Source organism: Pelobates fuscus, chromosome 2, assembly GCF_036172605.1.
Source record: "Pelobates fuscus isolate aPelFus1 chromosome 2, aPelFus1.pri, whole genome shotgun sequence".
In the NCBI taxonomy this organism is placed as follows: Eukaryota; Metazoa; Chordata; class Amphibia; order Anura; family Pelobatidae; genus Pelobates; species Pelobates fuscus.
In genome coordinates this window covers 449,935,606-449,960,954 of record NC_086318.1, presented here as the reverse complement: position 1 = coordinate 449,960,954, position 25,349 = coordinate 449,935,606, and the positions used below count along the sequence as shown (strand labels likewise).

The window sequence follows — 25,349 nt, the reverse complement described above, 5'->3', positions numbered from 1 at the left end:
TGTTACATTGTGGCCGATCGAGGGTGTGTAATGCTCTGTGTGTCAGTGTGTTACATTGTGGCCGATCGAGGGTGTGTAATGCTCTGTGTGTCAGTGTGTTACATTGTGGCTGATCGAGGGTGTGTAATGCTCTGTGTGTCAGTGTGTTACATTGTGGCTGATCGAGGGTGTGTAATGCTCTGTGTGTCAGTGTGTTACATTGTGGCCGATCGAGGCTGTGTAACGCTCTGTGTGTCAGTGTGTTACATTGTGGCCGATCGAGGCTGTGTAACGCTCTGTGTGTCAGTGTGTTACATTGTGGCCGATCGAGGCTGTGTAACGCTTTGTGTGTCAGTGTGTTACATTGTGGCCGTTCGAGGCTGTGTAACGCTCTGTGTGTCAGTGTGTTACATTGTGGCCGATCGAGGCTGTGTAACGCTCTGTGTGTCAGTGTGTTACATTGCGGACGATCGTGTTGTGTAATGCTATGTGTGTTATATTGTGGACGATCGAGTTGTGTAACGCTCTGTGTGTCAGTGTGTTACATTGTGGACGATCGAGTTGTGTAACGCTCTGTGTGTCAGTGTGTTACATTGTGGCCCATCGAGGCTGTGTAATGCTGTGTGTGTCAGTGTGTTACATTGTGGCCGATCGAGGCTGTGTAACGCTCTGTGTGTCAGTGTGTTACATTGTGGACGATCGAGTTGTGTAATGCTATGTGTGTTACATTGTGGACGATCGAGTTGTGTAATGCTATGTGTGTTACATTGTGGACGATCGAGTTGTGTAATGCTATGTGTGTTACATTGTGGACGATCGAGTTGTGTAACGCTCTGTGTGTCAGTGTGTTACATTGTGGACGATCGAGTTGTGTAACGCTCTGTGTGTCAGTGTGTTACATTGTGGCCCATCGAGGCTGTGTAATGCTCTGTGTGTTACATTGTGGACGATCGAGTTGCGTAACGCTCTGTGTGTCAGTGTGTTACATTGTGGCCGATCGAGTTGTGTAACGCTCTGTGTGTCAGTGTGTTACATTGTGGCCGATCGAGGCTGTGTAACGCTCTGTGTGTCAGTGTGTTACATTGTGGCCGATCGAGTTGTGTAACGCTTTGTGTGTCAGTGTGTTACATTGTGGCCGTTCAAGGCTGTGTAACGCTCTGTGTGTCAGTGTGTTACATTGTGGCCGATCGAGTTGCGTAACGCTATGTGTGTTACATTGTGGCCGATCGAGGCTGTGTAACGCTCTGTGTGTCAGTGTGTTACATTGTGGCCGATCGAGGCTGTGTGTGTCAGTGTGTTACATTGTGGCCGATCAAGTTGTGTAACGCTCTGTGTGTCAGTGTGTTACATTGTGGACGATCGAGTTGTGTAACGCTCTGTGTGTCAGTGTGTTACATTGTGGCCCATCGAGGCTGTGTAATGCTCTGTGTGTCAGTGTGTTACATTGTGGCCGATCGAGGCTGTGTAACGCTCTGTGTGTCAGTGTGTTACATTGTGGCCGATCGAGGCTGTGTAACGCTTTGTGTGTCAGTGTGTTACATTGTGGCCGTTCGAGGCTGTGTAACGCTCTGTGTGTCAGTGTGTTACATTGTGGCCGATCGAGGCTGTGTAACGCTCTGTGTGTCAGTGTGTTACATTGCGGACGATCGTGTTGTGTAATGCTATGTGTGTTATATTGTGGACGATCGAGTTGTGTAACGCTCTGTGTGTCAGTGTGTTACATTGTGGACGATCGAGTTGTGTAACGCTCTGTGTGTCAGTGTGTTACATTGTGGCCCATCGAGGCTGTGTAATGCTGTGTGTGTCAGTGTGTTACATTGTGGCCGATCGAGGCTGTGTAACGCTCTGTGTGTCAGTGTGTTACATTGTGGACGATCGAGTTGTGTAATGCTATGTGTGTTACATTGTGGACGATCGAGTTGTGTAATGCTATGTGTGTTACATTGTGGACGATCGAGTTGTGTAATGCTATGTGTGTTACATTGTGGACGATCGAGTTGTGTAACGCTCTGTGTGTCAGTGTGTTACATTGTGGACGATCGAGTTGTGTAACGCTCTGTGTGTCAGTGTGTTACATTGTGGCCCATCGAGGCTGTGTAATGCTCTGTGTGTTACATTGTGGACGATCGAGTTGCGTAACGCTCTGTGTGTCAGTGTGTTACATTGTGGCCGATCGAGTTGTGTAACGCTCTGTGTGTCAGTGTGTTACATTGTGGCCGATCGAGGCTGTGTAACGCTCTGTGTGTCAGTGTGTTACATTGTGGCCGATCGAGTTGTGTAACGCTTTGTGTGTCAGTGTGTTACATTGTGGCCGTTCAAGGCTGTGTAACGCTCTGTGTGTCAGTGTGTTACATTGTGGCCGATCGAGTTGCGTAACGCTATGTGTGTTACATTGTGGCCGATCGAGGCTGTGTAACGCTCTGTGTGTCAGTGTGTTACATTGTGGCCGATCGAGGCTGTGTGTGTCAGTGTGTTACATTGTGGCCGATCAAGTTGTGTAACGCTCTGTGTGTCAGTGTGTTACATTGTGGACGATCGAGTTGTGTAACGCTCTGTGTGTCAGTGTGTTACATTGTGGCCCATCGAGGCTGTGTAATGCTCTGTGTGTCAGTGTGTTACATTGTGGCCGATCGAGTTGTGTAACGCTCTGTGTGTCAGTGTGTTACATTGTGGACGATCGAGGCTGTGTAACGCTCTGTGTGTCAGTGTGTTACATTGTGGCCGATCGAGGCTGTGTAACGCTCTGTGTGTTACATTGCGGACGATCGTGTTGTGTAATGCTATGTGTGTTATATTGTGGACGATCGAGTTGTGTAACGCTCTGTGTGTCAGTGTGTTACATTGTGGACGATCGAGTTGTGTAACGCTCTGTGTGTCAGTGTGTTACATTGTGGCTGATCGAGTTGTGTAACGCTTTGTGTGTCAGTGTGTTACATTGTGGCCGATCGAGGCTGTGTAACGCTCTGTGTGTCAGTGTGTTACATTGTGGCCGATCGAGGCTGTGTAACGCTCTGTGTCAGTGTGTTACATTGTGGCCGATCGAGTTGTGTAACGCTTTGTGTGTCAGTGTGTTACATTGTGGCCGATCGAGGCTGTGTAACGCTCTGTGTGTCAGTGTGTTACATTGTGGCCGATCGAGGTGTGTAACGCAGGGCTCGACAAATCCCAGGTCGCCACAGCGACTAGAAATTTAGTGATGGCTCCTGGGATTTGTGGCCGCGGAGGGAGCTTTGACGGCGGCCATCACGGGGAATATTGAAGCCCGCCGCCCTGGGCAGCATGGAGCAATCCAGCTGCCTGCGGGACCATTGTGTGCGATGGACCAGTACTCTGCGTGTTCTTCTCTCTGCTCCCTCATGCTGTCTAATAATGCTGGGAGCCGGAATATGATGTCACTCCGGCACCGGCATCATTACAGAGCGCGAGGGTGAAGAGAGGAGCTTCAGGAAGATCAGCGCCCCCTCACACGCATTAAGATAACAGCCCCACTGGACCCCAGGGAAAAATCCACTTACCTGGTGGTTTTCAATTAAAACAAAAATTTGTGTGTGTGTGTGTGAGCCTGTCCGAGTTTGTGTGTGTGTGTGTGTGTGTGTGTGAGCCTGTCCGAGTTTGTGTGTGTGTGAGCCTGTCCGAGTTTGTGTGTGTGAGCCTGTCCGAGTTTGTGTGTGTGTGTGTGTGTGAGCCTGTCCGAGTTTGTGTGTGTGTGTGAGAGAGCCTGTCCGAGTGTGTGTGTGTGTGTGTGTGTGTGAGCCTGTCCGAGTGTGTGTGTGTGAGAGCCTGTCCGAGTGTGTGTGTGTGAGAGCCTGTCCGAGTGTGTGTGTGTGAGAGCCTGTCCGAGTGTGTGTGTGTGAGAGCCTGTCCGAGTGTGTGTGTGTGAGAGCCTGTCCGAGTGTGTGTGTGTGAGAGCCTGTCCGTGTGTGTGTGTGTGAGAGCCTGTCCGAGTGTGTGTGTGTGTGTGTGTGTGTGTGAGCCTGTCCGAGTGTGTGTGTGTGTGTGTGTGAGAGAGCCTGTCCGAGTGTGTGTGTATGTGAGCCTGCTAATGTGCCAATCCGCATCTCTTCATAGGGATGCATTACATTAATCAATCTCTATGAGGAACATTCAGCGTCTCCATGCTGAGCTTGGAGACACTGATCCTGGGTGCTGCACGTGGTGCAGTCTGAGTGACTGTCGCTAGAGGTGTTAATATGCAGCAATGTAAACTCTGCTTTTTCGCAGAAAAGGCCGTGTTTACACTGAGAAGCCTGCATGGACAGGTTATAGACACCAGAACAACTACATCAAGCTGTATACTGTACACCAAGCTGTATACTGTACATCAAGCTGTATACTGTACACCAAGCTGTATACTGTACATCAAGCTGTAGTGGTTCTGGTGACCATAGTGTACCTTTAAGAATTGCATTTTCTCGTTGAAAATGACTGGCGCCTAAATTTCAAACAAATTTGCCAAGCCCTGGTGTAACGCTCTGTGTGTAACATTGTGGCCGCTCTAGTTGTATTAATGATGTACCCGCTGATTCCGTGTGTGTGTGTGTGTGTATATTAATGATGTACCCGCTGATTCTGTGTGTTTGTGTGTATATTAATGATGTACCCGCTGATTCCGTGTGTGTATATTAATGATGTACCCGCTGATTCCGTGTGTATATTAATGATGTACCCGCTGATTCCGTGTGTGTATATTAATGATGTACCCGCTGATTCCGTGTGTGTATATTAATGATGTACCCGCTGATTCCGTGTGTGTGTATATTAATGATGTACCCGCTGATTCCGTGTGTGTGTGTATATTAATGATGTACCTGCTGATTCCGTGTGTGTGTGTGTATATTAATGATGTACCCGCTGATTCCGTGTGTGTGTGTGTGTGTATATTAATGATGTACCCGCTGATTCCGTGTGTGTGTGTATATTAATGATGTACCTGCTGATTCCGTGTGTGTGTGTGTATATTAATGATGTACCCGCTGATTCCGTGTGTGTGTGTGTATATTAATGATGTACCTGCTGATTCCGTGTGTGTGTGTATATTAATGATGTACCCGCTGATTCCGTGTGTGTGTATATTAATGATGTACCCGCTGATTCCGTGTGTGTGTGTATATTAATGATGTACCTGCTGATTCCGTGTGTGTGTGTGTATATTAATGATGTACCCGCTGATTCCGTGTGTGTGTGTGTGTATATTAATGATGTACCCGCTGATTCCGTGTGTGTGTATATTAATGATGTACCCGCTGATTCCGCGTGTGTGTATATTAATGATGTACCCGCTGATTCCGCGTGTGTGTATATTAATGATGTACCCGCTGATTCCGCGTGTGTGTATATTAATGATGTACCCGCTGATTCCGCGTGTGTGTATATTAATGATGTACCCGCTGATTCCGCGTGTGTGTATATTAATGATGTACCCGCTGATTCCGCGTGTGTGTATATTAATGATGTACCCGCTGATTCCGTGTGTGTGTGTATATTAATGATGTACCCGCTGATTCCGTGTGTGTATATTAATGATGTACCCGCTGATTCCGTGTGTGTGTGTGTATATTAATGATGTACCCGCTGATTCCGTGTGTGTGTGTGTATATTAATGATGTACCCGCTGATTCCGTGTGTGTGTGTATATTAATGATGTACCCCCTGATTCCGTGTGTGTATATTAATGATATACCCGCTGATTCTATGTGTGTGTATATTAATGATGTACCCGCTGATTCCGTGTGTTTGTGTGTGTATATTAATGATGTACCTGCTGATTCCGTGTGTTTGTGTGTGTATATTAATGATGTACCTGCTGATTCCGTGTGTGTGTGTATATTAATGATGTACCTGCTGATTCCGTGTGTGTGTGTATTAATGATGTACCCGCTGATTCCGTGTGTGTATATTAATGATGTACCCGCTGATTCCGTGTGTGTGTATATTAATGATGTACCCACTGATTCCGTGTGTGTATATTAAGGATGTACCCGCTGATTCAGTGTGTGTGTGTGTGTGTGTGTATTAGTGTATTAGTGATGTACCCGCTGATTCCGTGTGTTTGTGTGTGTATATTAATGATTTACCCGCTGATTGCGTGTGTGTATATTAATGATGTACCCGCTGATTCCGTGTGTGTATATTAATGATGTACCCGCTGATTCCGTGTGTGTATATTAATGATGTACCCGCTGATTCCGTGTGTGTATATTAATGATGTACCTGCTGATTCCGTGTGTGTGTGTGTATATTAATGATGTACCCGCTGATTCCGTGTGTGTGTATATTAATGATGTACCCGCTGATTCCGTGTGTGTGTGTATATTAATGATGTACCTGCTGATTCCGTGTGTGTGTGTGTATATTAATGATGTACCCGCTGATTCCGTGTGTGTGTGTGTGTGTGTGTATATTAATGATGTACCCGCTGATTCCGTGTGTGTGTATATTAATGATGTACCCGCTGATTCCGCGTGTGTGTATATTAATGATGTACCCGCTGATTCCGCGTGTGTGTATATTAATGATGTACCCGCTGATTCCGCGTGTGTGTATATTAATGATGTACCCGCTGATTCCGCGTGTGTGTATATTAATGATGTACCCGCTGATTCCGCGTGTGTGTGTGTATATTAATGATGTACCCGCTGATTCCGTGTGTGTGTATATTAATGATGTACCCGCTGTAACGGAACGCAGTATGATAGTCCACGATCTCCGTTGGTATCTTAGGTAATCCACAGTCAGAGTTAGAAAGCACGGCAATATCCCCAATCCTCCCAATAACCGGACGAAACACAGTTTGGGAGTCAACTAACTTGCTTTATTCACAGACTTCCATATTTATGCAGTTCCCCTTGCAAGGGGTTTCCTTACAGATGTTACAGGGGATTTCTCCCATCAGGCAGCATGATTATCCCAACAGGCATTGCTGCACGAGAGGGATCCTCTCTCTAAAATGGACGATTAAGTGGATTATCCCCTCGTGCAGCAAAACTGGCAATTCACATAGAAATCCATATTTCACACAATATTACTCGCTTTCATACGAATGACCATTCGGTAGGTAGCTGGGGTCTGCGGGCACATTTAGTGAGAATACCGCTCAGATCCCAGCTAAACTAACCGAACGCCGCACAAAATACACTTAACCATCGAGTTTGGTTTAAAACTACCGAACATCGATGGGGAACAGAATGTGGCGCACGCGGAACTCCCGAACGCTCTGGAAGTCCAGCGGTGTTCGGATCATTGAGTAGCCGTTTTCAGTTCCAGGCTCTCGACGACCGAACACCGCTGCAGAGACAAAGGATCCAAGATGGCCGACCGCCGCATGGTCGGTAGCCGAACGACTGCCACCTAGGAGAGCCTTCAATTACCGATTGCAACATTGTTGCAATTGGTTGATTAGTGCCACACGACTGTGAGTGTGTGGTCTACCTGGGGAGCCCGCATTAGTTTGGCGAACGGCCCGGATAGCCGTGTTTCGTCAAACGAAAGGTTTGCATGCTGGTAGCATAAGGGTGCCAGCATGCGAACGGTCATAATATAGTACAGACACAAACAAGGTACACAGTAACACATTCAGCCTACGGACAACCTTTGTTACATATAGTTCAGAAGTGGCTAGGTTTGCCACACCCGCTGATTCCATGTGTGTGTATATTAATGATGTACCCCCTGATTCCGTGTGTGTGTATATTAACGATGTACCCGCTGATTCCGTGTGTGTATATTAATGATGTACCCGCTGATTCCGTGTGTGTATATTAATGATGTACCCGCTGATTCCGTGTGTGTATATTAATGATGAAAACGAGAAGAGAACGGAATCTGTCCTAATTGTTATGGGGATATTCCCCATATGTCAAAAGAAAACAGTTAAAAAGTTAATCTTTATTCGGTAACATAAACTGATTTATGTACACGGGGGGAGGGGGGAGGAGAAGGGAGACGATGAGGTGCTCAGCACCTTAATCAATCAATTTAAGTTAAAAATAACAATAACACTACCTAACCATAAGGTGGTTGTAGTGAGATACTCAGTACTGGCCAGCGTTAGTGCTGGTTTTTGATGGTAATAAATCAATGGTCGTGATTTAAATGAAAAGTAAAAAACCCACCCGGTCTTAGGTAACCTGACCTGTCGGGGTTAGCAATAGATACCGCAAGCTCGTACAGCCCACTGTCAGCTGTAGGCTGGACTGTCCAGGGTTTTACTCATAGGATCAGTGTGTGTGTCAATTACTGTCCAAAGGGTGCTAACAGCATCTCGTGTACAGGTTGGTGATACTCGTCGAGGGATATATGCCCCTAATTAGAGCCCACCGTAAAGGGACATTCAGGTGTGGACACTGTAAAGCCTGTCGCTACATTCGACCATCTAAATACGTTACATCTACACAAACCCACATCTCCGTTGAAACCAATGCACTTGTAAATTGCAGCACTACAAGAATTATTTACCTGATCACCTGTAGTTGCGGGACGCAGTACATAGGAAAAACTTTTCAACAATTCAAACGTAGAATTCTCCAACATGTAACGTCAGTTAAGAATTTGATTACTCCCACCCCGGTAGCACGGCATATCCAGAAATTCCATGGAGGCAACCCTGAGAACTTAACCTTCCAAGCCATCGAGAAACTATCTCCAAATCCGAGAAAGGGTGATTTTAACAAGGTCCTGTTACGTAAGGAGTCCCAATGGATTTTCTCGTTCAAGACCCTATCCCCACTGGGCTTGAACGAGGAATTCAACTATACCCCCTTCATCCATTGAGGTACCATCCGAGCTAACTATCAGACACCTAATGATCTCCCTGAGAGGGTCCCCTTCACTGCCAGGACCTCCGTACCTGGAATCCTGTACATATTTTTGGCGCCTATATATACGACTGTATGTCCCCTATCCTCGGAGACTCTCGGTACTATATGCACTTGTCTTTACATTATATATTTTTTCTCATTAACTCTCCCAGCAGGGTACCCCTACAAGAGTGTCCTCCCAAATCGATGGACAATACTCACTCCAACCGAATGACTTTCTGTCACTCTAACTCACCAACGTGCAACATTCTGACAGGTGACCTACATGGTTACTGTCATTACTGTCATAAGTATTATTCCTACTAATATCCTACCGTAACACTGGAATCTGTTTCTTTCCAGAACCGGAAATAACCTTCATACATCTGGGCAGACACTTGCACCCACTCTCAATCTCTTTCTTTTCTTTTCCTGATTTCCACAATGATATTGTTTAAACCTCATTCCGGAATTTCTGAATGAGTACCGGCAATCCATTTTGAGCCTTTTCGGCCACCGTCCCCTAACCCCTCCCCCTCAGGCCTCGCGCAACCAATGAGGTCTCGGAGAGGGCTATTTAAGACTCCTCAATCTGGGGAGTCTTTTTCCCCTGACGAGCCTGTGACACTCAGGCGAAACGCGCGTCGGGCTAAGACAACCGGGAGATTATATCCACTCTGCCGACACTCAAACCGACCTAGGCTTTACCTCGGGTGAGACCCTCACCCGCCCCACTGGACCATACAGCTGGGCTTCTCATTACCTAGAACCTACACTGATGCCCTTCGGGCGACTATTACAAAGTTATTCAATTAACTCAGTGTTTTGACCACCTAGACGGGTTACGTGTGCACTCAGCACTGTACCCTCTCCGTTATTATTATTATTTTTTTCTTACCTCTCTCTTTCCTATCACCGGTACCCACGAAGGCACCATTCCTTTTTACTCTCTATTTTGCATATCTAGGATACTCAATCCTTACAGGCACAGATTAGGGGTTACAGTACACTGCATTGTACTTACCACATGCAGACTGGCAGGCGAGTTCTGTTACATTATCTCAACCTAAGGCTCTCACTAAGGAGATATTTCTCTCCACGAGCACCGTTAATTTGTATACTGAGTTCTGGTTATATATTCTAATAGTGTCCATTACCCTGATCCTATTAGCAACTTCCCCGGACATATACACTTTAACCCTGAGATAATCGCAGTACTCCCTAAATAGCCATATCGCATTGTGAGTCAGTATTTGCTAAATTGGCTAATTTATGTACTGGGATTTGTTTGCATATGTGAAGGGTGTTCATCTTATCGATCCTTTCAGCATCACCCCCGTACACGTACATCTTAGCCCTTAAACAATTACAGTACTCCTTAAACCCCGCTCTGCTATAATCGACTCTGACCAAAGCGGCACAGCACTCTGGTTACGGTGGGCTCTAATTAGGGGCATATATCCCTCGACGAGTATCACCAACCTGTACACGAGATGCTGTTAGCACCCTTTGGACAGTAATTGACACACACACTGATCCTATGAGTAAAACCCTGGACAGTCCAGCCTACAGCTGACAGTGGGCTGTACGAGCTTGCGGTATCTATTGCTAACCCCGACAGGTCAGGTTACCTAAGACCGGGTGGGTTTTTTACTTTTCATTTAAATCACGACCATTGATTTATTACCATCAAAAACCAGCACTAACGCTGGCCAGTACTGAGTATCTCACTACAACCACCTTATGGTTAGGTAGTGTTATTGTTATTTTTAACTTAAATTGATTGATTAAGGTGCTGAGCACCTCATCGTCTCCCTTCTCCTCCCCCCTCCCCCCGTGTACATAAATCAGTTTATGTTACCGAATAAAGATTAACTTTTTAACTGTTTTCTTTTGACATATGGGGAATATCCCCATAACAATTAGGACAGATTCCGTTCTCTTCTCGTTTTCATTCCAATTACGTAGGGTTACCCCCTGTTCTGTCCTTTGGGACCCACTATCCGGCCACCCCTCTTTATATGTATATTAATGATGTACCCGCTGATTCCGTGTGTGTGTGTATATTAATGATGTACCCGCTGATTCCGTGTGTGTGTATATTAATGATGTACCCACTGATTCCGTGTGTGTATATTAATGATGTACCCGCTGATTCCGTGTGTGTGTGTATATTAATGATGTATCCGCTGATTCCGTGTGTGTATATTAATGATGTACCTGCTGATTCCGTGTGTGTGTATATTAATGATGTACCCGCTGATTCCGTGTGTGTGTATATTAATGATGTACCCGCTGATTCCGTGTGTGTGTGTATATTAATGATGTATCCGCTGATTCCGTGTGTGTATATTAATGATGTGCCCGCTGATTCTATGTGTGTGTATATTAATGATGTATCCGCTGATTCCGTGTGTGTGTGTATATTAATGATGTATCCGCTGATTCCGTGTGTGTGTGTATATTAATGATGTACCCGCTGATTCTATGTGTGTGTATATTAATGATGTATCCGCTGATTCCGTGTGTGTGTGTATATTAATGATGTATCCGCTGATTCTGTGTGTGTATATTAATGATGTGCCCGCTGATTCCATGTGTGTATATTAATCATGTACCCGCTGATTCCGTGTGTGTGTGTATATTAATGATGTATCCGCTGATTCCGTGTGTGTGTATATTAATGATGTACCCGCTGATTCCGTGTGTGTGTGTATATTAATGATGTACCCACTGATTCCGTGTGTGTGTATATTAATGATGTATCCGCTGATTCCGTGTGTGTGTATATTAATGATGTACCCGCTGATTCAGTGTGTGTGTGTGTATTAATAATGTACCCGCTGATTCCGTGTGTGTATATTAATGATGTACCCGCTGATTCCGTGTGTGTATATTAATGATGTACCCGCTGATTCCGTGTGTGTGTATATTAATGATGTATCCGCTGATTCCGTGTGTGTTTATTAATGATGTACCCGCTGATTCCGTGTGTGTATATTAATGATGTACCCGCTGATTCAGTGTGTGTGTGTATATTAATAATGTACCCGCTGATTCCGTGTGTGTATATTAATGATGTACCCGCTGATTCAGTGTGTGTATATTAATGATGTACCCGCTGATTCCGTGTGTGTGTATATTAATGATGTACCCGCTGATTCCGTGTGTGTGTGTATATTAATGATGTATCCGCTGATTCCGTGTGTGTATATTAATGATGTATCCGCTGATTCCGTGTGTGTGTGTATATTAATGATGTATCCGCTGATTCCGTGTGTGTGTGTGTATATTAATGATGTATCCGCTGATTCCGTGTGTGTATATTAATGATGTATCCGCTGATTCCGTGTGTGTGTGTATATTAATGATGTACCCGCTAATTCCGTGTGTGTATATTAATGATGTACCCGCTGATTCCGTGTGTGTATATTAATGATGTGCCTGCTGATTCCATGTGTGTGTATATTAATGATGTACCCGCTGATTCCGTGTGTGTGTATATTAATGATGTATCCGCTGATTCCGTGTGTGTGTATATTAATGATGTACCCGCTGATTCCGTGTGTGTGTATATTAATGATGTACCCGCTGATTCCGTGTGTGTGTATATTAATGATGTGCCCGCTGATTCCGTGTGTGTGTATATTAATGATGTGCCCGCTGATTCCGTGTGTGTATATTAATGATGTACCCGCTGATTCCGTGTGTGTGTATATTAATGATGTATCCGCTGATTCCGTGTGTGTGTGTATATTAATGATGTGCCCGCTGATTCCGTGTGTGTGTATATTAATGATGTACCCGCTGATTCCGTGTGTGTGTGTATATTAATGATGTACCCGCTGATTCCGTGTGTGTGTATATTAATGATGTGCCCGCTGATTCCATGTGTGTATATTAATGATGTACCCGCTGATTCCGTGTGTGTTTTAAAGTAGGACAATGTCGGTCATGATGTACCCACGAGAGGAGAAGTTGGACAAACTGTCCCAGGAAGAAATCATCTCGAACACCAAGCTGGTAATGCAAGGTCTAGAAGCTCTGCGGAACGAACACAATTCCATCCTGCATAGTCTCCTTGAGACCATAAAATGTCTTAAGAAAGATGAGGAAGCTAATCTGGTGCATGAGAAATCAGGACTACTGCGTAAATCTGTGGAAATGATCGAGCTTGGGCTTGGTGAAGCACAGGTGAGGGTAATTCTGAAAGGGAGTAAATTCGAGGGCGTGTTGGGAAGAATCTTGGAGAAATAATGCAGTGGTTAAAAATGGTCTCAAACACAGGGGGCAGGTGATAGAAGCTACTTAGAGAGAGAGTGTTGGAAGAACGGGTGCCGGTGAGTGGAGAGGAAGTCAGATTTAAGAATAATTGCTGTAACAAGTACCAGTGAGCATTGTCTTTTAGATCAGCAGGAGGTGGAGGATCCCGGCATCAGAAGCTTTTGTTTCTGGGGTTTTAAGATTGACTTTGGCTATAGTTTTCAATTAGTGAGACAGGGAAATTCTGAATGCAAGTCTGCAGGAAAGTGGCATTAAATAGTAAATCAAAGCGCAGACCATGCATTCACATTGTTCCTTAATACTCTATCACAGCTGATGATGGCACTATCCAATCACCTGACTGCTGTTGAGTCAGAGAAGCAGAAGCTGCGTGCGCAGGTCCGCCGCCTTTGCCAGGAGAACCAATGGCTGCGGGATGAGTTGGCTAATACCCAGCAAAAGCTGCAGCACAGTGAGCAGAACGTGGCTCAACTGGAGGAGGAGAAAAAGCATCTGGAATTCATGAACCAGCTGAAGAAGTACGACGAAGATGTGTCCCCAACGGTAAGAGCTCAGCGGGAGCACTCGTATTCATTCCTGTGTCTCCTGTATGGTCAGACTCCGCCATGTAACAGAGTGTGAAGGGTTCCATCATTCACTAAATCTGCAACCCTAAAGGATGGGGGTTGAACCCATGGACGAGACAAATCTAATAGTTTAAACGAAGGTGGATAAACCTATACAGCTAAATGGGCTGTAGAATAAAAAGATTGAAAATAACTTTATTAAACTGTGGCAAACCTAGCCACTTCTGGACTATATTCATTGCAGGTTGTCCGTAGGCTGAAGCTATACTATGTAACGTTAACTGTATATGTATTTTCCTATGGCCGTTCGCATGCTGACAGCCGTATGCTGCCAGCATACAAAGCATTCATACGGCGAAACACGGCTATCCTGGCCGTTCGCCGTACGAATGTGGACTCCCCAGGTAGACCACACATTCACAGGTCGTGTGGCACCAATTACCCGGTTGCAACATTGTTGCAATCGGTAATTAAGGGCTCTCCTAGGTGGCCGTCGTTCGACTACCGACCATGCGGCGGTCGGCCATCTTGGATCCTTTGTCTCTGCAGCGGTGTTCGGTCGTCGAGAGCCTGGAACTGAAAACGGCTACTCAATGATCCGAACACCGCTGGACTTCTAGAGCGTTCGGGAGTTCCGCGTTCGGTACATTATGTGTCCCGTACTTATTCGGTACTTTTAAACCCACTTTAATGTTTAACTGTATTATGTGCGGCGTTCGGTCAAATCAGCTGGGATCGGAGCGGTATTCTCCCAAAGTGTGCGCCCCGACCCCAGCTATCTACCGAACGTTCAGTTATTCCGAAGTACCGAATATTGTGTGAATTACAGATTTTAATGTCAATTGTCGGTTTTGCTGCACGAGGGGATAATCCACTTAATCGTCCATTTTAGTGGGAGTATCCTTCTCGTGCAGCAATGCCTGTTGGGAAAGTCACAGTGCATGTTGGGAGAAATCCCCTGGAATTACTGTATGGAAACCCCTTGCATGGGGAACTGTATAAATATGCTGCCTGTGAATAAACCGAGTTAGTTGACTCCCAAACTGTGTTTCGTCCGGTTATTGGGAGGATTGGGGATATTGCCTTGCTTTCTACTCTGACTGTGGATTTCCTAGATGTACCAACGGATATCGTATGCTGATACATTGCATTCCGTTACAATTGGTGGCAAGCGACGGGATCCGAACCTTACAGCCGAAAAAGCAGCGTTCGTGGAAACTGGAACGACCGAACAAGGAAAGCAAGGGCAATTCGTATGGAGATTGATTATACCATACTAAAGCGACAAACTTTAAAAGAGCTACTGGAAGCCAGGGGTAAGATAGCCAGCAACAAGTCTAAAGCTGTGCTGATCGCTGAACTGATGGAGGAAGACCGAGCCCGCAGCGCTACACCCCCACCAGCCAAGGAAGAGACCCCATTCCAAAAAGAGCTGCGAACCAGGTTGGAGTTTTTACCGCAACCAGTACCGCTGGAAATACTGACCGTGATGGTATCAGATGTACAGGATTATCTGATGGCGACCAGCACACCAGCAACCCCGCCTAGGGCAGAGTCTGTTACTGCCTCCACCTACGGACAGGTAAAGCCCAAAGTCCCACATCACGCCTTTAAAGCGTTTTGTGAAGAAAAGGACGAAATTGATGGGTATTTGCAGGACTTTGAGCGGCTGTGCGATCTGCACGATTTGGAGCCCGCAGTATGGGTGCCGCTGCTGGCAGGCAAATTATCGGGTAGGGCAGCTGAAGCCTACCGTGCTGTACCCCGAGAGGACAGTAAGGATTACCCTAAAGTGAAGAGGGCAATCTTGGAGAGGTATGCTATTACCCCAGAGGCATACCGGCGGAAATTCCGGGGCTTGCGCAAGCCTGAGAAAGATTCTCATGCAGAATGGGCGCACAAGCTGGACCAAGCATCGCTAGGCTGGATACAGGCCAGCAACGCCACTAACATGGAGGAGTTGAGGCAGTTAATGCTGCTGGAACAATTTTTTAATGGTTTGTCCCCAGAGGCACAAGAATGGGTGAGAGACCGGAAACCCCTCACCCTACCCGAAGCCGCTAAATTGGCGGATCAACATTTTGATGCCAGGAGACATCACGGGGCCCAAACTAAGGCCCTCCCTCGGATTACAGGGCCACCTAATAATTTTACCCCTACCAGCCCCACCGTACCCCTGCACAGGCCGGCACTGAATACTCCACCAGCCCCCTCCCGATACAACGGCAGGGCTAACATTCAGTGTCACACATGCAAGCAGTGGGGGCACATTTCTCGAGAGTGCACCCAAAACCGGAGCCGACAAGCTTGGAATCAGGTGCGACAAAATTTGGCACCCAGGGCTGCTGCGCACCATTACCAGGTAGCACCCGCCACCCAAGACGTGCTGAGCGCTCAAATTGAGGAGCCTCTGGGGGTACTGCACGAAGTAATGTCAGTCCGAGCCACCGACAACCGACAGCACCATCGGCAGCTAGTGACCCTGGAGGGAAAGGAGGTGCAAGGGCTCCGGGATTCGGGAGCCACTTTAACTTTGGTTGCACCACATTTGGTACCAGGCGCAACCCACACTGGCGGCTCCGTGGCAGTACGGGTGGCCGGGGGAGCAGTATACCGGCTACCTACTGCCAAAGTTCATTTGGATTGGGGTGTGGGAGAGGGGACCGTAGAAGTGGGGCTGATGCAGAATTTACCTGCTGATGTTGTACTGGGGAATGACTTGGGCCAAATGACTTCCGCTTTTATTCCCCAGACTCCGTACCAGGAGGCCCTTCCCGTAACCACCCGGCAACAGGCTCGCACCACGGCTACACCAACGCACTCTGAGGCTCAGGTAAGAGACCATGTTCCCCAACTGACCCCCATGTCCTGGGATACCCCGACTACCTTTGCGACCGAAGTCCAGACCGATCCCACTCTCCAAGTATATAGGGACCGGGCACAAACCGACCAAGCAGGGTTAGAGGGGGAGCGGTTCATCTGGGAAAGAGAGTTGCTCTACCGTGTCACAGCAAAAGATGTGGGGGGGTCTGTCACCTTAACTAATAAACAGCTAGTGGTACCCCAGAAGTATAGACAGGAGCTGCTGCGAATTTCTCATGACATCCCCTTGTCCGGACACCTAGGGATGACCCGTACCCGATACCGTTTGACCCATGCCTTCTTCTGGCCCGGGATCTCTCAGGATGTGCGCCAATATTGCACCTCCTGCGACGTCTGCCAGCGTGTAGGTAAACGAGGAGATCGCCACAAAGCCAGGCTATGCCCCCTGCCCATCATAGCAGAACCCTTCAGCCGAGTAGCAGTGGACATCGTAGGTCCCCTGCCAAAACCCAGTCCCTCCGGCAAAAGGTATATCTTAACTATAGTGGACTACGCCACCCGATACCCCGAAGCCGTGGCCCTCTCTAATATCCACGCTGAGACCGTAGCAGAGGCATTAATGAAGGTATTTTCCCGAGTAGGTTTTCCCCAAGAGATAATCTCGGACCGAGGTACCCAATTTACGGCCGAGGTTACCCAACATATGTGGAAGGTGTGTGGCATTAAGCCAATAGTTAATTCCGCCTACCACCCCCAGTCCAATGGGCTTTGTGAGCGGTTCAACGGGACGCTGAAGCAGATGCTTCGGACGTTCGGGGAGACCCACAAAGACTGGGAGAGGTTTCTACCTCACCTACTCTTTGCCTATAGAGAGGTCCCCCAGGAGTCGACAGGATTCTCCCCGTTTGAACTACTGTTTGGGAGGAGGGTGCGAGGACCCTTGAACTTGATTAGGGAACACTGGGAGGGAGAGAGTACCACTAACGAGACCCCTATCGTGTCATACGTCCTGGAGTTCAGGGACCGTCTGGAGGCGCTGACTCAGGCTGTGCACACAAACCTACAGGCGGCCCAGCAACGCCAGCGCCGCTGGTACGATAGAGGAGCCAGGGACCGCAGCTTTCAGGTGGGACAGAAGGTCTTGATCTTAAAGCCCGTCCGCACAGATAAGCTGCAGGCCGTCTGGCAAGGCCCATACCAGGTAGTGGAGCAGCGATGCGACACTACCTATGTGATCGGCCCCTGCTCAGGGGTAGGGAAGAGACGCATGCTCCACGTGAACATGCTCAAACCCTACCATGAGAGGATAGAGGATGTAACGGCCATATGTGCCTCCTCCGTAGAGGATCAGGAAAATCTACCTTTACCCGACCTACTAGAACCCGAGGAACAGATAGAGCCCTCCCGGGGAGTTCAACTGGGGGAGCGGCTAAGCCCCCAGGAGCGTGCCCAGGTACAGGCGCTGATTGTAGCCAAGGGGACTACCTTCTCCAATTTACCTGGGTACACTCCGCTAGCCACCCACCGAGTGGAGACCCCAGGACAGCTACCTATGCGCCAGGCTCCATATAGGGTTCCGGAATCCGTCCGGACCCATATGAAAGCCGAACTGGACGAAATGTTGCAGCTAGGGGTTATCGAACCCTCCGATAGCCCCTGGGCATCGCCGGTAGTCCTGGTACCTAAAAAGGATGGCACCACCCGATTCTGTGTTGACTACCGGAGGCTAAATGACAAAACGGTGTCTGATGCCTACCCGATGCCCCGGATAGACGAGCTGTTGGATAAGATGGCACGGGGCCAGTATCTCACTACCATTGATTTGTGTAAGGGGTACTGGCAGATCCCACTAGCCGATGACGCCATCCCCAAGTCGGCGTTTGTCACCCCGTTTGGCCTGTACCAGTTCAAGGTCATGCCTTTCGGGATGAAAAACGCTCCGGCTACCTTTCAGCGGATGGTAGATCGGCTACTGGACGGTTTTCAGGAGTATGCCTGTGCCTATCTAGACGATATAGCCGTGTTTAGCCAGAACTGGGAAGACCACCTACGCCATATAGGGGCGATATTAGATCGCATTGGGGAGGCCGGGTTAACGCTAAAACCTAGCAAGTGCCACATAGGTATGGCCGAGGTGCAGTACCTGGGCCACCGTGTAGGGTGTGGACAGCAGAGGCCCGAGCCAGCCAAGATTGAGGCCGTAGCCAAGTGGCCTACCCCCAGGACTAAGACCCAGGTGCTGGCGTTCTTAGGGACAGCCGGCTATTACAGAAAGTTTGTCCCTGACTATAGCACCCTGGCCAAACCCCTAACCGACCTGACGAAGAAGAACCTTCCCCGACTGGTTGTCTGGGCCCCAGAGTGCGAGCAGGCATTCCAACAACTCAAGACTGCTCTCACTAATGCTCCTGTGTTAACTGCTCCTGATCCAACTAAAAGATTTCTTGTTCACACAGACGCTTCAATGTTTGGATTGGGGGCAGTACTGAGCCAAGTGGGAGCCGATGGCGGAGAACACCCCGTAGCCTATTTAAGCCGCAAGTTGCTGCCTCGTGAAGTGAGCTACGCCGCCATCGAGAAAGAATGCCTGGCCGTGGTGTGGGCCCTTAAAAAGTTACAGCCATATTTGTACGGACAACCTTTCTCCTTACTCACAGATCACAACCCGTTAGTGTGGCTAAACCGTGTGTCTGGAGACAATGCCAGGCTGCTGCGCTGGAGCTTGGCGCTGCAGCCCTTTGACTTTACTATCCATTACCGGCCAGGAAAACAAAACGGTAACGCTGACGGGTTATCCAGACAGACTGAACTCGAGAAGTGATCTGTGAGTGCTCTCCCGGACATCCCCAAGCCGATCCGTTGGGATCAGACTGTGTATGCCGGCTTGGTTCTGGGGGAGCATTGTGGCAAACCTAGCCACTTCTGGACTATATTCATTGCAGGTTGTCCGTAGGCTGAAGCTATACTATGTAACGTTAACTGTATATGTATTTTCCTATGGCCGTTCGCATGCTGACAGCCGTATGCTGCCAGCATACAAAGCATTCATACGGCGAAACACGGCTATCCTGGCCGTTCGCCGTACGAATGTGGACTCCCCAGGTAGACCACACATTCACAGGTCGTGTGGCACCAATTACCCGGTTGCAACATTGTTGCAATCGGTAATTAAGGGCTCTCCTAGGTGGCCGTCGTTCGACTACCGACCATGCGGCGGTCGGCCATCTTGGATCCTTTGTCTCTGCAGCGGTGTTCGGTCGTCGAGAGCCTGGAACTGAAAACGGCTACTCAATGATCCGAACACCGCTGGACTTCTAGAGCGTTCGGGAGTTCCGCGTTCGGTACATTATGTGTCCCGTACTTATTCGGTACTTTTTTTTTTTTAAATTCTTTATTTTTACTGTGCAGGTGAGTACAAGGAATCAACAAACGCCACAACAGCGTCTTGTAAGATATGCATTGGTATAACAGTGGCATGAGAGGCTGCACATTTTTATAATAATAACAAGCTTGGTTAAAACAGTTGAGTCGTTAGCGTGAAGGTAAATAAAATGTAGCGAGATAACTGTCGTTCAACAGGGCTAAAACGTCAATGGTGTTAGGTCTACATGTGAAATACAAAATAGTTAGCTGTATTTTGACGGTCAAACTTAGATTAGGTTCATTATCAATATTAGGTTACTGTAAGCTCAATTAAGGTTACCCACCAGGGGGCAGCAGAACGCCAGGCGTATTTGTATGCCCAAATAGCTTAGTTAGAATAGGCAGAGAGCTTAGAACACATACCACATCACATTGCAAATTTTTCAATGGAAACAAATCAAAGTAAATGTCTCAAAGCAGGTTTAAGGCGTAGGTTAAGAGGCAATTGTTCTAAACAGTTAATAGTGTAAACTTAACAGGTAGCGATACAGGAGCTGTCCCCGACACTTTAGTGTTACAGTGTGGGAAAGTCTGCTTTGCTGTCTGGGTTCAGCCTATGCCTGCAATGCCAATCCGTCGGTATTGTGTGCAATATTCCTTCGAGGCAGGGACTGGGGCAGTGTCCTGAGAGGTAAGTGTCAGCATCAGCATCTCACCGAGAAATCCTTTGGGCTGCTGCTTTTGTTTAGCGCATGGAGTAGATAGGCAGAGGGTTGTGGCTGATCTGTGGACCCTGGCTCGGTAGCTGTTCCCCTTTTTCACTGGCTTAGCTGTAGTAGCGCTATGCTGTGTCATTCGGTCCTTCCCTCGCCTTGGGTAATCAGAGGGTCGTGGAGGTATCCGTTTACGGCGGATGATCCTCCGTTTGCGCTGCATGTGCAGGGAGGCAGTGTCTCGGGGTGCTGTCCTCTTAGGTGGCGTTGACGCCATTGCTTTGGCTCTGCTTGTCTGCTTCGGGCGGTTAATGCCCCTCTGTCTCTCCCTCCGCTTTGTCATATTGCCGGTGAATTGCTCCCGTGGTGTATTTGCCATAATCGGGTGCTTCCGCCGCGTGTGAGAGGGTGTGTGTTGTCGCTTTGCCAATGTAGCTAGTTTCAGGGCAGGTGATGGGTTCCTCTCTCCCAATCTCTCCCAAAATTTCTGGCATACCGCCTCAAATTTAGCCTGGAAGGCCACTGACCATTCTTCGGCTGTCTGTGCCGGTGGATTCGCGGCACTGCCGGCGGCCATCTTGGCTTGGCCTCGTGGGGTCACTTGGTCGGAGTTGCTCTTATAAGTGTCCCAGAAGTGAGTGCTTACCATTAGCTGGTGGACCGGGATGACCCCCGCCGGTCCAGAGGGGGGGAAGCGAGAGCCCACCGCCAGATACCCGGCATGGTGTTGCAGCTGGGGAGCGGCCGTCTCCCCTGCGCCTGCCATGCTTGAAGGCCTCACCATGAGTTTAGCTCGGTTCTTCGCTTGAGAGGTATCGTTCTCCTCACTCCGATATCCACTCTTGAATGGTGGCCTTATAATCACGATTGTGTGCCGGTGTGGCAGTTAAATTCAGCTTTAGGTGCCAAGTTTAGCGGGAGCTGTTGAGATAAGCGTCTTCACAGTTCCGCGGTCAGGCCCCGCCCCCCTTATTCGGTACTTTTAAACCCACTTTAATGTTTAACTGTATTATGTGCGGCGTTCGGTCAAATCAGCTGGGATCGGAGCGGTATTCTCCCAAAGTGTGCGCCCCGACCCCAGCTATCTACCGAACGTTCAGTTATTCCGAAGTACCGAATATTGTGTGAATTACAGATTTTAATGTCAATTGTCGGTTTTGCTGCACGAGGGGATAATCCACTTAATCGTCCATTTTAGTGGGAGTATCCTTCTCGTGCAGCAATGCCTGTTGGGAAAGTCACAGTGCATGTTGGGAGAAATCCCCTGGAATTACTGTATGGAAACCCCTTGCATGGGGAACTGTATAAATATGCTGCCTGTGAATAAACCGAGTTAGTTGACTCCCAAACTGTGTTTCGTCCGGTTATTGGGAGGATTGGGGATATTGCCTTGCTTTCTACTCTGACTGTGGATTTCCTAGATGTACCAACGGATATCGTATGCTGATACATTGCATTCCGTTACATAAACTACAAATAAAACACAAATAATTAACTGCATATATACAAGAAGTGAGTGGTAAATGGAGCTGGCTGTGGGCTAAACAAAAGAACTGATCCAAAGAAGGAGAAACGCGATGGGAAATATACATTTACAGCGAATACGAAGGTAAGCTATATTCACCTACAGATACCAATGTGTGGAAATAATTCCACTACTCTTAAAGGTATACTGGAAAAGATACCTAAAACAGGTCCCTATGGCTAACTCAGGGCACCATAAAGCAGCAAGTGCATCTACATACCAGAGAGAGATGGGGACAAAGAGCAAAAGTAAGAAATATATATTCTAACTAATGCCAAGGTAAGCTATATTCACCTACAAAAACCTTTAGCTACTCTTAAAAGTATACGGGGTTAGCTACCTATAGGTATCTGTTTGGAACACAGGAAGTAGCTACTCCACCATACACTACCAATAGTGGTGGGATTATTCCCCACCTATAGGTATCTGTAGGTAATACAGGAAGTAGCTACTCCACCATACACTACCAATAGTGGTGGGATTATTCCCCACCTGTAGGTAATACAGGAAGTAGCTACTACACCATACACTACCAATAGTAGTGGGATTATTCCCCACCTATAGGTATCTGTAGGTAAAACAGGAAGTAGGTACTCCACCATACACTACCAATAGTAGTGGGATTATTCCCCACCTATAGGTATCTGTAGGTAATACAGGAAGTAGCTACTCCACCATACACTACCACGCGTAGTGGGATTATTCCCCACCTATAGGTATCTGTAGGTAATACAGGAAGTAGCTATTCCACCATGCACTACCACGCATAGTGGGATTATTCCCCACCTATAGGTATCTGTAGGTAATACAGGAAGTAGCTATTCCACCATACACTACCACGTGTAGTGGGATTATTCCCCACCTATAGGTATCTGTAGGTAATACAGGAAGTAGCTATTCCACCATACACTACCACGTGTAGTGGGATTATTCCCCACCTATAGGTATCTGTAGGTAATACAGGAAGTAGCTATTCCACCATACACTACCAATAGTAGTGGGATTATTCCCCACCTATAGGTATCTGTAGGTAATACAGGAAGTAGCTACTCCACCATACACTACCACGCGTAGTGGGATTATTCCCCACCTATAGGTATCTGTAGGTAATACAGGAAGTAGGTACTCCACCATACACTACCAATAGTAGTGGGATTATTCCCCACCTATAGGTATCTGTAGGTAATACAGGAAGTAGCTACTCCACCATACACTACCACGCGTAGTGGGATTATTCCCCACCTATAGGTATCTGTAGGTAATACAGGAAGTAGCTATTCCACCATACACTACCACGCATAGTGGGATTATTCCCCACCTATAGGTATCTGTAGGTAATACAGGAAGTAGCTATTCCACCATACACTACCGCGCGTAGTGGGATTATTCCCCACCCATGGGTACCTGTAGGTTAATATAATTTTCCTTAGCATTACTTAATATATATACAGCTATATAGGCGTGTGTGCACCCTCTGCCCTTGGTCACCAAGGTTGTCATGCCTTCCCATACTTTAGTTCAGTGAGTGGTTTGGATGGTGAACCAATCGGGGCTTTAGTCCAGTTATCTAATATTTGAGTTTTTAAGACTTCTGCTATAAGGTTTTGTCTATTTTTTGTTAGCCCACAGCCACCTCCATTTACATTTGTCTCATTTCTTTTTGTATATATGTAGATAATCCTATGTGTTTTATTTTTAGTTTAATATATCTTTAATAAAGTTATTTTCAATCATTTTCTATTTTTATTCTGCAGCCCATTTAGCTGTATAGGTTTATCCACAGCTTCACATATACCATTAGATTCTTCAGAACATCCTATATTATATAAATTAAAATCTTTCTATCTCTATCCATATCCAACAAAGGAAAGGGTGCACTCCAAGATCTTAGTCCAAATGTGTTTAATTTGGTTTTAAATCAAGTCAAAAAATCATGTGTAGCAAAATTGATGTTTCGACCCAATCGGGTTTTTATCAAGATCCACCGTATAAATGCTAATGTCCCAATTTATAACAAATCTCAAAAATAACTTGCCAATAGAAGTGAAACGACAGTCCGCAGACTGAACCACCCGGGAGTCACCAAGAAGTGCTAGAATTCACGCTTTCATCAGAGCTTCCTGTGTCTGAAATCACTCGTTCGTCACATCTTCGGTGTCCTGAATTCATCCAAGTCTATATACACCATCACAGCCTGTTTGGAATTGTCAGAACTCAACATACATATAATACACACTTTGCTCTATAACTTCTCATAGCTCCTTTTTAACTGTGCCCCATTAAACCTGGATTTAGTATCTCTCGTTAATAAGAATCCTTGCTTACTCCCCTCTAAGCAGATACTCTGTCCAATCAGTACGAGCAAGACCATGGATTATTTTCTAAGTGTTTTTTTTTCTCCTCTTATTTGGAGCACATTGGTATATATGCAACGGGTTGGTCTTTATGGACTTCTGTTTGAAATGTTTATTTTGAAGAAACTGGATGACTATGTAGGCTGTTTCTCCATCTCTGGCACTTGTCGTATGCCCTGGGATATCTACTAATCCATTATCCTCTAATTCTCAGGAGGAGAAGGAAGGCGATCCTTCAAAAGACAATCTAGATGAACTGTTTCCAAATGAGGAAGAGGATTCGGGGCCAGGCAGTGAGTATCTGATAATCTTTGCTGACATCCTCTGACTTTCTTTCTTTCAGCTCCGGTTTGGCAGTGAGACTAGCTGCCGCTAGATCCCATCTATGTGACTTTGTCGGTAATGTGGAAATGGAGCTCTATGTGCTAGGGGTGCTACATGTTTTGTGAAATAGCTGACAAAACCAGGGAACAATGTCCATAAACTATTTGCAGCATAACCATGTTGTGCCGAGCTGGAATTATACAATGAGATGTAGACGTTGCATTGTTTGGGGCACTCTGGACCCCTAAGGCACTTCAGGTTGCTGAAAAGTGTGTCCTATTTTTTTCTTTTTGCATAAAGTGCAGATAGAAATGAACCTGGTTACACCCCCTTAGCTTTCAAGCAGACAACCAAACCTGTTACTTCCTGGTTATTTAGCTCAGTGGAGATAAACTCAAGAGGCAGAAATTGCCCAGAGCATCTGCCTTGCAGAGACTTCTCATTGTCCAATCACAGAACCCTAACAGTGCAGCTCAGTCACAGAAAATCTGGGCAGGGCTTGCAAAGGATGCAGATAAGTGAACTGAAGTTTTTAGATATACCCCAATTAAAACAATCCATGATTAAATGCATGCATGTTGTCATTTGGGGTATATCTACTCATCAGTGATTTTTATTTATTT

The 25,349-nt window shown here is 46.9% G+C and overlaps 1 protein-coding gene across 7 annotated transcripts in view; it reads left to right on the top strand.

Moving 5' to 3' along the window:
- The window catches only part of KLC4 (kinesin light chain 4), a 104,232-nt gene that overhangs the window by 3,207 nt on the left and 75,676 nt on the right, over positions 1–25,349 (top strand). For 5 of the 7 annotated variants that reach the window (XM_063444199.1, XM_063444198.1, XM_063444201.1 and 2 more), the window contains exons 2-4: positions 12,713–12,968; positions 13,371–13,601; positions 24,617–24,695. In XM_063444199.1, coding sequence (XP_063300269.1) covers positions 12,720–12,968; positions 13,371–13,601; positions 24,617–24,695 — 559 coding nt within the window. In that variant the 5' untranslated portion in view covers positions 12,713–12,719. The remainder of the gene's footprint in view (positions 1–12,712; positions 12,969–13,370; positions 13,602–24,616; positions 24,696–25,349) is intronic. The other 2 variants (XM_063444202.1, XM_063444200.1) reach the window with 1 other exon arrangement.